General features: G+C 34.8%; 1 protein-coding gene across 1 annotated transcript in view; it reads left to right on the forward strand.

Annotated features, from left to right (window-relative positions):
• The window catches only part of GPR158 (G protein-coupled receptor 158), a 423,375-nt gene that overhangs the window by 376,614 nt on the left and 29,896 nt on the right, over positions 1-16,865 (forward strand). The window contains exon 6 of the mRNA XM_037510729.2: positions 12,236-12,345. Within this exon, the coding sequence (XP_037366626.1) occupies positions 12,236-12,345 (110 nt within the window). The remainder of the gene's footprint in view (positions 1-12,235; positions 12,346-16,865) is intronic.

A 16,865-nucleotide genomic window follows, 5' to 3' on the forward strand; every position in this document is an offset into this window, starting at 1 on the left:
CTTCATTGGATTTTAGAATGATATTTGCTTTTAATTTGATGGTCTACTTTAACTTTTTCCAAACACCTGGGGATCACTCCATGGCTTTTAGCAGACCAAAAAAAAAGGAAGACGAAGAAATGAAAGCATAGATCAGATTCCTATCCCTTTTAATGCCTGAAAGAAAATCTGATAGGACCTTTATTAAGTCACTCTAAAACATGACACATATAAACTTTGCACAGTAATTTATTTGAGATCATCAATCAAAACTAAATGATCACATTTTTATTTGTTTGTTTGGAATTAAAGCATGAATGCTGGAGTTTTGTTTTTTTTTTTTAATATTTCTTCTGCGGACACATTGAACTGGTTGACCTAATATTGGACAGCTGTATGCATTTAAATATTGGAAAGTTATATAGTTTGAAGTGACTGAAAAATGAATAGGACTTCCAATTGCAAAGTTATTGCTCATGGTAGCTTATTGATATATAAATTAAACTGCTAAAAGGTGGAAGAATGGAAGAAAAAAATAGATTGTTAGATGAGACCAAATTAATTTTGGAATCATTTTGACATTTTATTCTTCTGCAAACAGTATAGAGTTCTCCAGCTGTGCTTGGCATCAGATCACATTCACATTAAAGGCAAACATTTAAGAATTGAAGTTATAGAGCATACAATGGTATCAGTCTATAGTGCGTGTAAATAGATGGATGCTTTATAGAGATAATTTCTGGGAAGAGGCAGAAGCCTGTAAGGAGTAGAGGAAAGCAAGGACACAGACCTGCCTTGGAAAGTTAGGCAGAAGTCCCCAGGCCATGGCTTAGAACAGAGAACGTTAAGGGCTGCTTTGGGTAGAGGGTTGCAAGAGGTATGGGAGAAGAGAATAGCACCAGATGATATAGGGATCCCTCACAGGGAAGCCACACTCACAGTCCCACTCATAAGGGTTCTTCTTGTTCATCTTCCAAGTCCCAAATGACATAGCACTTCTTCAGAGGGACCTTTCCTAACAATTTTACCAAAAACCTCTCCTTTCCTTTTTTTTCCTATCATTGAACCTAGATTTCTTTCTTCATGATCATCTGAAACTATATGCTTATGATATGTTTACATATTTTCTCTCTCCCTTACAAAATTAACCACAATTTGTGCTAGGTCACAGTCATGTTTCTTTGTCAATGTAAACCTAAAACTTAATTCATCACTAAAACTTTGCCTGAAAGATAGTAGGCAGGTAAGAATAATTGTTGAACAAATGGACAGAGCCTAATGGACAACTGTCTGGAAACTGTTGTGGACTGGCTTGCAACCCACACACACAACCTCGGGAATGCCACTCTGCTCAGGGTTCACTCAGGCAGGTGGATATGAATATTTCACATTCAAGCAGTCTTTGGAGATCCGATTTGAACCTGCAGAGGTGGTCTTTCACTACCTGAAAAATCCCCTTAATAATCTGTGAAATAGACGGGAAAATCATCGTTCCCATTTTAATATTGAGAAAATCGTACCAAATGTGAAAGAAACTGCCCAACTTGCATTGCTAATAAATAGCAGAGCCAAGATTTGAACAAGACCAGGCCCTGTGCTCCCTTCACTGCCTCTCCTGATACTGCTCTCATTACACTGGGCACTCCCAGCTGGTGCAAAGTATTGTTTCCCCCTGCATATACCAAGTACCAGAAACTTTTCCCTGAGTTCTGAAAGGCTTCTGCTTCAAAAGCCAATCTGCTGACTGTCCTCGTGGGCACTGTTGTATTACACATCCTTTGCCTTGGAAGATGACCAGCTCTGATTGCTGCTTTTTGTAATGAGACAATCAAGCCCCGGGCTAGTCCCAAACCAGGAATGCCTAAGTCTGAGACTATTTTAAGCTTCTCCTGAGACAGAGATAGGCTTATACAACCTCACACCGGTCATGATTTTCAAAGCTAGTGGCAGAGCTGGGTGAGGTAGATATAACTTTGGTGGTTCCTCACTAAACTACACTTACTAGGGGAGAACACTCTCATATACTGCACACTTGCCAAGTGCCAAGCACTTGTCATAGCTTATCCCAGAGGAGGTGAACCAAAGAGAGTGTGAAATCAGCCAAAGATGTTCTAATTTGATGCTATGATTTAGCATTTAACCCTATTTAAGGGGTTGCCTTGTTATGAACTCTATGTCTGAGGGTCATGAGTGACCCCTTTGCAGTTTTTTAGTCCTCCAAACACTAAAAATAAACTGGTTTGTTTGTCCTGGCCTGTCAGGTGATGATGCCATAGACAGTTGGCAGATTTCAACCAATATTGGGGGACTCCCTACAAAAAGTACAATGCAATACACAAACTAAGAGACTAAGAGGTGGCAATTCCCAAGCACATAGCCAAAGTCAGGGCCTCCCTGCTGCTAGGAAATGGACTGTGAGTAAATCTCAAGCAAGTAAAGACTTGAGTTACACTTACATCTTTGTTAGTCACCTCGGCCTCATTGTGCCCTTCACATGTAAAGGTGTTGATGTACATTCCTTCCTGTAAGGCATTGACATAGCAAAAATGATAAGCTCCGGTAGTAAGTTGACTGGCCCCTTTATGAATAAGGGTACCCAATCCATAGACTTTCCCAATAATTCCAGAGGAATTTCCCAAGCCTCCTGTTTTATTTTTCAGCTATCAAGAATGCAAAGCTTTTGTTCTTTGACAAAAATGTTTCAGGGACAGCAGTTGTAAAATACTTGATTTGAAAATATGTCTATAACTGTAAAGTTGTGGAAAATCTAGGAATGCATTCAAAATCAAAATCTGATTCAGTCCTATTGAAATTAATAAAATATCCCAGCTTTCGCATAGATGTCTGCATATCTATGAGCATGAGTCTTTTTCTCCTTGTAACAGTCTACATTATCAGGAGTGGCGAAAACCAGTAGCAGCAGCAAGAACTTCGTTCTGTTACTTAAAGAAAACTTCCAATATGTAAGTATTAGGAGCAGACTGTGTCATATTTCTATACCTTTCCAGTTCCTGAGAACATACCAAATTCTGCCCAAATAAACATATTGAGATCATGACCTGTAGACATTGTCACATGCAGACCAACTTCCTGTTCTGACTTAAATGTCACGTCCTCAGAGAGGCCTACTTTAACCTTAGTAACGCACCTCCCTTCCTGTTGTTTCCTATTTTTCATGCTGTTTGTGTCTTCAGTCTCATTTACCATAATTTATAATTAATACTATTTTGCTTACTTATTTATGGGATCTCTCCTTCATGTGGTTTCAACTCTGTGAGTTCAGGGACACATTTTTAATTTACTAGTGTATTTTTTACTTAAGATAATTCCTGTCACAAAAACACAACTGTTCTTTAAATAAATGAGTGAGTGAATGACAAAATAAGCCAATTAGTATGACAGTGGCTTACTAACTACTTCTGCCTTATTTCTAAATATGGTGAAGATAATTTCTATTGGTCCTTGTTAGCTCCAAAGAATTTAGTGCTTTAGTCCTGTGGCTCAAGAATAGACCCCAATCTCAATCTTACTTGATTCCTTACTTCTTAACCCATGGTTAAAGCCATCCTATAATTCATCATCTAGGAGATGTCTTTAAAAGTAATCACATCCACAGTCAAGACCAACAAAGGCAGATCTCAACTCTTCAGTTATCTAGGGCATTCCTGCTAAGTTTTGCTTCTGTGAGACAGTTCTTACCAGAGTGATCAACATTATTGAGGACCTAGTTCTTTAGGTGACATATCCTACATGCAAGAGTGTAGCTTTTCTCTACTAATCCAACCCTTTCATTTATCATGACTGAATATTCTAGCTACAAATCATACTCATTACCCTATGCCTTCATGTTTTTGTACTTGCCTCATGTAAACATTTCTCTTCAACTGGATAATTCCTGTTTGTACTTTAAGATTCATCAGATTTTTCTCATCAAAGATGTTATTCTTTGAATTAGGTCATCTTCTCTCTGCTCGCCCCTCAATTAAAATACCTTTGTGCTACTGATATGATTCGGACATAGATTTATTCTGTCCTTTAGACCCTATATTCCTCCATGGAAATGCATATGTCAGTTTTATTTGTGTTCTAAACACAGTGCCTGATATATTTTAAGCAATCAGTGTTAAACTATTTTTTATGTCTGTGAAAATTTGAAGCCAGGTTCAGTACATATCACCTAGCTGTGATTTGTCTAAATACTATATTCCTACTATGGACAGTCACAGGACAATTTTTGCTAAGTGGTTTCTGTAATTCTAAAAGTAGCTATCAAAAAGGAAATGGAGAAAATGTTTAAGTCAATAACATTAAGAGAATAAGCTTTGCCTTTCATAAATGTTACGTTGCAGGGTGTAGTCTATGACTCATTGGTTTATAGTCATAAAGAGATCATTTTGAAACTTTCTTTTAGAAAGTGGACCGTAACGCAGGCAAATCTTATGCTGATGGAACATCTATCCATGGGTATATTCCTTATTGGTGCATATATATGTATCTATGCTTTATATTATATACTTAAATATATACTTTATACTTTATATTATATACTTAAATATATACTTCATACTTAATACTTTATATTATATACTTAAATATACTTTATATTATATATTATATAATTATATGTTACATTGTGTTATTAAATATTTTATATTATAATATACAATATATACTTTATATTATATATTATATGTATTATATATACATATATAGATACATATGTACACACATCCCTTTTACTGTTTATTGCTATATACTCTTAAAATATAGGTGGAAGTATAGCACTCAAAATATATGTATTAAATAACAATGGAAGAACCACACTGGTCACTGACTGACTTACTTTTCTAAGATTTCTTATTTTGTGATATACAGAAAACAAAGATTTGGAAATGGTTATATAAATCTCTCCAAAAAATAGCAAAATAACACAGAAACAAAACACATAAAAATGGATTTTTAAAAAAGTTCAAGGAGACAGCTATACAACAAATTAACAAAACAAGGTCATAAAATATAGAAATGAAAAGGAAAAGAAATTTTTGAGAGGGAAAAAAAGGGTTATAACTTATTACTACCCTAGATATATCCTAGAACATTTTCTAGTTTCATAACTTGACTAGAAATGGACCACAGATTGTCTTTGGAACTTGCTAACAGCTAGTACATGAGATTAAAAACCAAATCACTTGTAGCATACTGAGTCTCGGACACTTTCATAAAGAGAGAGCTCTTTTGTGTTTTCTTGTTCCTCGGACAATGCAACAGTGAGTTTCTTAGAGTTATTTTCTGAAACGGTCTTTCCTGAGACTGATTACCAATGACATCAAAATGCAGTTCAGCCAAATTTGTAAGGCCCCAACCAATGATATTTTACTTTAATTCATACACTTAAGAGTATCTAGGAAAGTAATTCTTATTTTTCTTGCAACTTCGCTGTGACTATATATTGGTTATCACAGAATTTAAGAGTTAGAACCTTGACCCTTAAAATATAGATGTTATTTTTTATTATTTGAGGATAAAATTATCACTAAGCATGTTTGACTAATGTCCATTTTATCGATGTGTATCACTATCAAACTGTAAGACAGACGAGGCTATGCAGTGATACTAAAAAATCCCAAAATCCAGATGTTTAAAGCAAAAGGATCTATTTTGGGTTCATACACATCTGTTGTGGATCAGTCCAGGTCTCTGATCCATGTGCTTGTTTGTTGTCCTCATTCTGGGACTCAGGCAACAATATGAAGCTTTTTTAGCCATCAGGATAGATGGTAAAGAGAATGTAGCAAAGCACACACTAACTCTTACAGATCCTAACCAAAGTCACGTGCCACTGCAAGCTTTAAGAGGAAGTAGAAGGTTGGAGAGAGGGGAGGATGAGGGAGGGGTGGGTGGGGGGAGGGGAAGATGGGGGAGGGGAGGGTAACAAGCAATGATCACATGCACAAAGCTGAGGAGCCAAGTTAAAAAAGCTACCACCCTTACAATAGAGTCAGGTCGTATGCACACACAGAGCTAGTATTTCTGAAAGAGTTTGGGTTTTAATGCTATCTGTAAAACACAGGTGACTGACAGTCCAAATGCACATGCTCCAAAAGAGTGAATTTCATCTTGTATTTTGTATAATCAAGAAATCCATGCCATGCCTCACAGATTCTATACCCCCAAAAGAGAGCATAAGTCTGACTGTAAAATTATATTTACAATTCTTCAAGTCAAATTATATAATGTAAATGAGGAAAAGATACCCTTTGTCAGAGAAGATCTTTAAAAGTTGTAATATTTTGTAAGTTAAGAGAGTTGGGATAGGTGATCTCAGAAACCCTTCTCACTTCTGTAATGTCAATTTTAGGGAAACATCATAAAATATTCAAATAAGCATTTTTCAACTAATTTCTATTCTTCTTGCTCCCTTAGCGGGAGACTAGATCTTGGCATGGTCAGGGTATATGACTGATCCCCTACTTTTAAAGAGTTCTGAAAATCTATTTGAGTCCTGTTTTCAAGGAAATTATCAACTTTCTTTCTCATGAGAGATCTTCCAACAGAGGTGTGATCTCCTTGTTCTTTACTGCCTTGTTGAGATAATTCCAACTTTCATAAAATTCTCTTTGGCTTTAGTAATGAGGTATGGGAGTTGCTGGTGGGTGGGTGGGGCATGAATGATTCGAAAAGAGATCTGGATTTAACTTTACATTGATGGAAACTGGATCATTTTGACTTGATTCACTGTAAAGGCAGATGTGTGAGTTACAAAAGGCTAATACACAATTTACCACTTACATAAAAATTTAAGGACTCACAAAATAAGGATATCTATTATTTATGGATACATATAAATGGAACAAAGTAAAAAAGCATGTCCTGGTGTGCATAGATCAAATTTACTTTAATGTTTGCCTCTGAAGAGGCTAGGAGACAAAGAACTCTGGAGAGAGGTTAGGAAGCTTCTACTTGATATGGATAAAGTTCTGTTTTAAAATCCAAAGTAATAAAATGGTACGTTCTTTAATTTGCATGATGTGCAACATGCAAGGTTATGTTATTCTTAGTTTCTGAACTTATTTAACTGTCCACAAAATAAAAAGATAGCGTTGTATTAAAAAGTCCTGTCAAGAGGTACTGGAGAGAACTGAGCTAGCAGGTTTCAGAATAGGTGAAAAAGTCCCTAAGACAAAGTGAAAATAACAAGCTTTTAAGCATTTGCTGCAATAGTATAAGCAAGAGGCTAAACCAGAAGAAGTGCTGCCTTCCCCACTGTTCCATTTTCCCCAATGGAATGGCACCAGACAAGAATCAGATGAATCTGCACACATGATGGTGAGTGGGGCCTCACTATCTTTTGAGCCTGGAACAGCTTCCTACAGTTTTGTGGACACGGGGCCTAGGAAAAAGCTAAGAACAAAAGGACTGAGGACTGAGTCAGTGTGGAGAAAGATGTCTTCAGGGTACTCTAATTAGGAGACCTCAGAATGGAGGCCCCTATGCTAAGAGTGCAGGTATGCCTGAAAACATGGCCAGCCATAAGAACCAGAGCCCTTTCCAGAAACTTCCTTCAGAGCCTGCATACATTAACACTGTGCGTACATAGGATGTGGAAAGGGCAGATTTTCTCCATGAAATCTGTCAGGTAGCACTTTTGTAGTTATCTATAGTTGGAGGGTTTGTACAAGGAGCTAAACTCAAATTCTAATTAGTTTTTCCACTTTGAAAAGTCATATCAGTGAGAAATAGATAATTTAATAATAATGTATGGAAATGCCAATACCCTACTTTCAATAAACAATAGAACTAAGAGGCGATCAACAAGGAAACAGTATAAAATAACAGTATAAAATAACTGGACCTACCACTTCTATTTAACACTGTACTGGAGGCTCTAACCAGAGCAATTAGGCAAGAACATGAAATAAAAGTCACCCAGTTGGAAAAGCAGAAGTATGGCTCTCTGTATTTGCAGATGGCATGATCTTATGTAGAAAAGGTTTTAAGGAATCCACAAAAAAGCTATTACAACTAATAAACAAATTCAACAAGTTTTAGAATAAAAGATCAATATACAAAATCAACTCCTTTCCCATACTAGCAATGAAGAATTTAAAACGAAATTAATGAAACACTTTCATTTAATATAGTACCATCAAGGACAAACCCTTTCCAACCTCAGTATCAGCTTTCTCTGGCTTCTTGGGAATGTTCTCACTGGGATCTCCCAATATGAGCAGTAGAACATATTCTAAGGAAGTATCTCCCTTTGTACTTTCCATCAAAACTTACCTATTTTGTGCTTATTTCTTCAAAAAATTACTGTGCCCTATGTGGTTTTCAGCTTGTTATCACTCCAGACCTCTCAATAAATTGCTGTAGGGATCTTTTGAAAAATATAAAAAGTGATCATAAAGATAGATAAATGTATGTAATAAAGAGTAAAAATCCCATTTTTGATTGTTTTTTTTTTTTTTTTTTTTTTTGTAATTGGTCATGATTGTGTGTTATACAGAGTACTCCAAAATAGGAAAGTAAATAGAAGGGGGATTAAATATATATAAGAAAAATCATTGTTATTGCTTATAATAAAAATTAAGAACTCTTTTGATAACCTATAGTTAAACTTAGTTTCAGCACCTTTATTGAGAACTGAGTAATAAGAATGTGTGCTCCCCAAAAGGGGCAAGCCAATGAATGACTCAGACTCAGTCTTGCTGGCAAAGCAACTCCCTCCTAATAGAAATTTAATATTATTTGTATGTATTTTTCTTTCTCTTTAAAATTGAAGTAACATTGGTTTACATAAGTGTATATGATTCACATATGTAGAATCACAACCTTTTGATGTATGTTACCACACCCACCACCAAGATACTAATAATCCTCCACCCTATTCTGTTGGGATCCCTCCAGACTTTGCTTCCCACCCTCCCTTTCCGCTTTCGATAGGCTCAATTCTACACAGATTTCTAGGGTTTGTTACTGGTTTCGTTTTGTCTGACTCTTTGTTTTCTTTCTCTCTATTCCACATATAAGTGAAACCATCCAGTATTTGCCTTCATTCTTCTGACTTATTTCACTTAGAATTATCTCCTCCAGTTGATTCATGTTGTAGCAAATGACACGAGTTTATCATATTTTTATAGCTGAATGATTTCACTGTGTCTGTATACCACATCTTCAAATTCTTCAACAAATGGTGTTGGGAATCTGAATGGCCATATGCAAAAGAATGAAACTACACTAGTATCTCAATGTATACAAAAATTATCTCTAATTAAAGAATTGGATGTAACACCTGAAACCATAAAATACATAGAAGAAAATATAGACAAAACCCTCCATGACATTGGCTTCAGTGATGTTATTTATATTATTTGGCTGTTGAGAGGACTTACAAGAATTAGGTAGAATCAAGTAATGTCACTTTAAACAGAAAGAAAATGTTTTTTTTACATCATTATGTAAGGAATAAATATAGGAGAAATAATTATATTACTCTAGTCGACATAGTGTTTCACATACATTTATCTTATCCTATGGGGAAAGGAAATAAGAGATTATTAACTTGGCTTACAAACTACATCTATGTTTTATATATAGTTTCTCTCTCTGTATATACACATATGTATGTCTTTATATACATATACATCGTATAGATTTATCCCTGTTTTTATTTCTTTGAAGCAATAGGAGCCAAGCACAAAATATTAAGTACCAGATCACACTTGTAAAAAGACATACAGTCACAGCCCCTCCCTTGTGTGGTAAATGCATACATGTATATTTGTATAAGTGCTTTTTATGTTTTGAAGCTTATAATAAGTTAAGCATTTACAAAATATGTATTTTCATCCTAAATATTTCCTGTGTATGGAATCATATCTTTGGTCAAATATAGAAAAAGTAAGTTTAGAACATGCCCAAGGGTTTTTGAATCTTCCTATTTTTAAAGCAAGTTTTATAAAAACTGTTTTAATATACATAGCTCTGATTACATAACTCACTTCCAGTCTCCTATCAAAAGATAGCAAACCTAGATAGAGTAAGTGCTAGGTTTTAATAATAGGTATTAGGTATTAGTCCACCTTTGTGGACTATCATCTGCCAGTATAATCAGCATTATTTTTCACCTGTTCAGTAAATATTGTTGGGTGCACAGCAGCATTGAGAGGGATGAGTTGGTCCCAGGAAATATTTAACTAGTGAGACTTTTATTAATAGAGAGCAGAAGGAAACCACATCTGGTGGAGCCTTGCAAGTCCTTATCAAAGGACAACTTTATCAACAAAAACCTCATCACCTGCAACTGTCACCATGCTCCCATTACTTGGGAATCTGTTTTTGTTTTTGTTTTCTTAATAAGCAAAACTGTTCATCTACAGCAACTAACAGAAATTCCAAAGCATGTAACACTTCATTCACCAATAAAAGTAGTTTAATTCTCAACCAGTTTCACTGAACTGAAGCAAATAACACTTGACAACTCCATTAGGAAAGTAGAACTGCTGTGTCCAACACTATTAGAAAACTGTTGCTTAGATCCTTATACCTCTGGAACACAAACAGTGATATAAACCAATATTACCTCAAAAAAAAAAAAAAAAAAAAAAAGAAAAACCAGACCTAAAGCAGAAGTTTCACACCTTTACTCTCAAAGCTTAGGAAGACATAAAACTGTGCTGGCTTCTCATCATTTTGCCTTCTCTCTTCAGCAAAGATTCTTTAGTGAACAATAAATCATACTTTGCAAACTAGTAATTACTAATTACTGTTGGACTCTGGTAAAGAAACTGTCTAAAATATATGAAATAAAACTTAGAATGCAAATTAATAGACTTATTTCTTGTTTTGTGGAAACAGTAAATAAAAGAATTTTAATATCATCTTTTGAATGAATTCAAATGAATTTCTGGTAGATTAAATTCTAAAATCTTTATATCTTCAGCATAGACCTAGAGAATTAGAAAATTAAGGACTAATGCTGTATACAACTAAAAGGATTAAGTTGAATTTTTTTTTTTTTACTTCAAGAGCACACAAAACATTATCTCCTAGCCTCACCTACCTTTATCTTTCTTTCATTTGTCCTTTCTTTCATTTGTCCATTTGCCATTTCCCCACTCCTTAAGGCTATAATCTCAATGGTATTGCAAATACTTTGTTTTTCGTACATTTCATGCTTTCATAAAGTAGAAGAAATACCTTATAGCAGCATAGAGATATAGGTAATGTCATTCTCAGTATTGTTGGAGAGTGGTGCCCCATTTTTAAGCTATAAGCAAGAAAATGTCAGCCCCTCACCTCATGTCCCCAGTCATACTTTATGTTTCCCATCACTCACATCATTGGGATGAAAAACCAAAACAACACCCCCGGTTTTAAAGTGGATGTTAATTTTTCTGTTATGATGACTTTGTTTTCAGCAGAATCAGTTCTTACTGTCCAGTAGAAGAGTCTGAATCTACATTTTTCAACAACATTAATCCTTTAGCTCTTTACAGTTTCTTCAGCAGAGCCAAGCTAATTGCTATTCTGTGAGGGTTTACTCAAAACTGCACAGTAACATATGAAAGATAGCACAGTGCCTTGCACAACCCCCTGGAATTGATCACTTATTCCTTTGTGTCTCACCAAACCTACACAGATGTTTATCACAGTATTTCTGCTACCTTAATACAATTTCTTGTTTACATATCTCTCTTTCTCTTATTGTATTTGTGGCATGGCATCTAGTATAATGCCTGGCTCATGGTAATTGCTTAATTAATATATCTTGAATGAAAACTCTAGTGTGAGAAGCAAGGAATTAGTGAGGTAATTAACCAAGTACTAAGTAAAGGAATAAATGTGGAGTGGCAGGTTGACTGGAGGACACAGTACAGAGTAATTCTGGCAGTGCTAGGGCAGGCATTGTGGAGGTAGAAATAAGCAAGTTTCCAAAGGAAAAGGGCAGTGGAAGCTAGCCTGTCTGGCCCATGTGGTAAAGTAAAGAGAGTTAAGTTTGGACAGACACAAATGACAGAAACTCCCAAAAGTTAAAATTAAGGAATTTGAATTTGAGTTGAAAGCAGTAAGGAGACTCTATAGTTTTTGATTTAGATAAGAAAATAATCAAAATATTTTAAAGTTTTGTTTAAAAGAGTGTATGCTTATATCAAAAATTTGTGTGTCTTGAACATCAGATTATGAAATATTTATTTTAGGCTGTGGGTCATCAGTTGATCCTGATGGTCTCTTTTTCTCTCTTCTCATCCCATAGGTGGTTATTTTGTATTTTGAGCCAAGCACATTTCGCTGTATTCTCCTGAGATGGGTCCGTCTTCTGGGTTTTGCTACTGTTTATGGAACTGTCACTCTCAAACTTCACAGGTATATTTTATTAGTTTTCCTTCCCATAGAGGATGAAAGTGTTTGGCTTAACATGTAATTGCAAGCTGGGTCAGTCACAGCTTGAATATATATATTAAAGGAAATATCTATCTACTGGATTCTCTAGGAAAATCTTCTATATAGCTGAATTGGAACAACATGCTTTAATAAAACATGCCATTAGTTTCCATTAACCATGGAAAGTTTAATTCTGAATACGTTTAGACTGAATTCAAAGCAGCATATACCAGCTAGGAACAGGAAAGAGTATAGAGACAATTCAGCTGAAATAACAATCTAGGTTCAGAACTACCAAAGGACCCTATATATTAAAATTCTGCAGTATGCCTATTTGAGAAAAACTACTGTCTTCCATTCCCAATTCCCATGTCCCAGGGCAATCCTGCTCATATTCTAAGGGTGAAGTGAGAAAAAAAATGTGTTTCTGGCTTTCCTCCTTAACCATAGTGGTCCAGTCATTATTATTGACTTTGTATATTAAAGAAAACTATAAATTCTCTTAAATTTAGTTTCATAACCATCTACTTTTTAAAAAGTGTATAACAAATAAGTATGTACAATAAATATTATGAAGGAAGAGAAAATAAAATAAATCACTGATCCACAAAGGCTAGACATCACTGAAATGATTTCAGGACTTTTCCTTGCTGCCTCTTTCTACGTTTTCTCTAGGTAGTAGTGCCCAAGAACAATGGGGAGAAACACATAAATTTCATTTGTAGGATAAAAGTGTTGCTCTATAGTGGAAACCCTTTCTACTGATCTGTTTTAAAGCTTTTTTGAAAACCACAGTAAGGCATTTATATTTCCATGCTAATTTGTCCATGCGTGTCTCAATAAAAGTATCTTAATGTGGCTCATAGAGCAATTTATCTTAGATGCCATAATAAATTGTAATATATTTGTCTTTAAGTGTATCCCCTTTCAACCCTTTTTAAAATGTGATGATTGTACTATCTACTATACAGAGGTGCTCCTTCTTCCCTTCTTCTCTTCCTGCTCCTCCTCCTTTTTACAGTAATGCTCTAGATTCACTTTTGGAACAAATATAAATATCCTTAATTCTCAACCTACCTTTCTTGTATGTCATTTAATACAAGGAATATTGGAGTGAATTTTAGGATATCCAGTTCAAATCTCAGTTTAGTTCTAACTCGGAAACAATCATAGGCATCTATAAAAGTAAAGGATTGAACAATCCTTTGAAACAAAAGTAAAGGATTACTTTTACCTGTAAAAGTAAAGGATTGAACAATCTCTAGCATACTTTCTGACTCACTTTATTCTTACCATATCACCACACACTTTGTCCTTTTATTCTTTGGGTACTATGCAGTTTTATTCCTTATATGATAGCTACTATTCACTAAAGAAAATGAGAAATTAACAGCTTAGCATTAACAATAAAGCTTCTAGGAATCCTAAAATAATGGGTGACCTCTGAAGACTTGAAAATTACCCTTCTTATGTGTCTCCTCATGTGATTATTCGATCCTCTACTCTATAATACAGTTTGCTTATGTAATTATCTTCATTTTTACCTAATTCACCTTTTCCTTGATGTGAGGGTCTTACTACTGAGTCCGCAGCCCTTGGGACAATGTCTAACACATGGGAGGTGTGTAATAGATGTGAGTTGATAAGTGAATAAATAAAATGTCTGATACAGACTTGGAAGCTGCTTCCCACAGTTCTCTCTACAGATAATACATTCTTATTGCCCTGCTTCATTGTGTGTCCTCAAGTGTCTGGAACATGTAACACTGTAGTCTGAAGATGGGTGTTTGATGGGATGCAAACTGTATTAAATAACACTGAATCATATACTAAGGAAAGGACTTCCATTCAATTTATCTTTCCATTCTTCTGATTATTTCCAGGAGACTAAGTACTTTGAAACTGGCAGATCTTTAACACCTGCCCAACAGTGACTGTTCTTCCTTTGTAACAAAGAGCAATCAAGCATCAGGTTCAGAGCTTTCCAATACTATCTAGATAAAGCTAATTAATTTTGTTTCTTTTTTTTTTGAGTTCTCTATCAGTTTTTCATTGAAAGTGGCAATATAAAGTTTCCTTTAAGATATGTTAAAGCAATACATAGAAATTGATTTAAAGAAAATATTAGCCAGTGCTCAGAGATAAGCAGAAATCTGAGGGTGGAATGCAAGTAATTGGAATTTGGGAAACTCAATTACTTTAACATTTTTGCTTATTTGAAAGATTGGAATTAAGAGTATTTTCTCTCTGAGAAGTCAATGCCTTGAAGAATTACCCTACCAAAGACTTAAATCAAGTGGAAACTATTTGTAATTTAATGAGCTAAATTATTCTTATCCAGTCAGAACCATATGGCTTTATATTATAATTTTGAGGTTTTTTTCTATATTACTCAAATTTAACTGATTGCAATACTGTTTATGTCTTAAACAGAATAATCAATGTCCCTAAAGAAATGTGAACAACTCAATGGGAGTTACTGGCTGATCCAGCTTTGAATGTCCCCATTCTTAGTGCTTCACCTTGCCAATATTAAACATTCAGATATTTCTTAATGAAAAATTAGTGGATGTTTATAGTAAATACAGTGACTAGGGGGGGTGTCTTTGGTTGGTGTCTCTGAAGTTATGCAAAATATGGCCATGAAGAAAAGATCAAGATTTTATGTTAATATGATAGAGAGGAAAGATGTAATCCTAACAAATACTAATTTTAATTTCTGTTCTGCCATTAACTTTGTATACAATCAGGAAAAAATTACTTTAACTTCTGAGAATCCGTTTTCTCACCTAACATGTAAAGTGGTTCTAAAGATTAAATGTGGTTGGAGTGTATGTAACTATATCAAGTAGGGATTTTTGGCTCCAAACCAGATTTATAACTTAATTAAGTAAAAAGGGAAGTCTTTGGAAGGATATAGTGAAAATCATAGAATTGAAAGGAAGTCTACAGAACAGGCTTTCAAAGGCCTGACCCAGGGTAATTTGTGGGATCCCGATAGCATAGGCTAAGGCATAAAGTCCTTGAATGCTATAGTTTTATCATCATAGAGATTTTATTTTTTATTTCAGATAAAAAAATTAAATCCTACCTTGGCAGGCAGAAAATTCTAGGGAAATTATTATTACTTCTAAATAAAATAACTGTTTTTGTCCCTTAAGAATAGGACAGGCAAGAAAGACCAGAGTTTAATTTCAGTTATTTTCCTCAAGGTTTAGTAAAATTATTAAACCTTTCTCTCTCCATCCACTGGTCTCTCACTGATTGGTTGTTATGTTTGCAGAAATGCAGTAGTTCTGAAACCTAGACGCAAAAATGAAAAGGGAACATGATCTCACTGTCCATGGTAATGATTCTCCTAGGCTGGGATGGAAACTTAAAGGTTTTCTTCATATTTACCAAATTTTCCACTTATTTTTCCAGTGGTTTCTCCCAGCATTTGAGAACTGTACAGCAAAAGGCTATTATACAGATGACCCAAAGGAAAATTGCAAAAGAATCCTTTGTTTATGAAATAGTGCAATACAGGAGTAAAATATGTTGGGGGAGGGAGTGAGAGTGGTCTTTCCCTTCAGGGAGTACTTTTACCACTGACATCATTTGGTATCACCAGCAACTGATGGAGATAAAAAGGCCAAATTTTAGTTATTATTATTATTATTATTACATCAAATACTCAAAAGCCAAAATGAACCCCACTGTTACTGGCACGGAGGGCAGACCAGTCCCACTACCTCACCTCATTAGCAGCCCAAATGCAATTTATTTAAACCTAAAACTGTTTGTTCCTTTCTGAAGAAAGAGAAAAAAATGGCTCATAAGAAAAAAATAGATTTAAGGCAGGCAAAAATAAAGGAATTTCCTTCAGTAACCATAGATATCCATAGATAGGTTTGTCTAGTACATGAATGATGTAGGATGGATCTAAAAGAACATTTAGCACCTCTGTAGATGTGTGGGATCACAGAATATTTCCTAAGTTAGGTTTGTTCATATATTTTTTAAGAAACTTGGGAAGCGTGGTGAAGGATTATAAGTGCTTTGGTGGTGGGTGTGGTGTGTTAACATCGATCTGAAGAAGTGTGAATCTATTCCATTAAATCATGTACAGTGTTTTAAATCAATATTACCTCAGTAAAAGAAATTATATATTTTTAAAAGGTACAAACAACTTCTAGTTATAAAAAGCAGTCCCGTGGATGTAATGTGCAGCATGGTTAATAAAAATGATCTTATATTTGAAAGTTGCTAAGAAATTAGACTTTAAAAGGTCTCATCACCAGAAAAGATAGTTAGCTATGTGAGCTTACGGATATAACTAAACCTGTTGTAGTAATCATTTTGCAATAAATACATATATCCAATCATTGTTTTACATCCTAAAATTATATAATATTATATGTAAATCATATTTCTTAAAAGTAAATGAAAAATGAATGTAAAAAAGAAATTTCGGGAGGCATATATCTAGACTCAGGAGGGGGGAATATAGTTTCAGGAGG

This window comes from Talpa occidentalis, unplaced genomic scaffold (genome assembly GCF_014898055.3).
Source record: "Talpa occidentalis isolate TD23 unplaced genomic scaffold, MPIMG_talOcc4v2.1 talOcc4.14, whole genome shotgun sequence".
Lineage (NCBI taxonomy): Eukaryota > Metazoa > Chordata > Mammalia > Eulipotyphla > Talpidae > Talpa > Talpa occidentalis.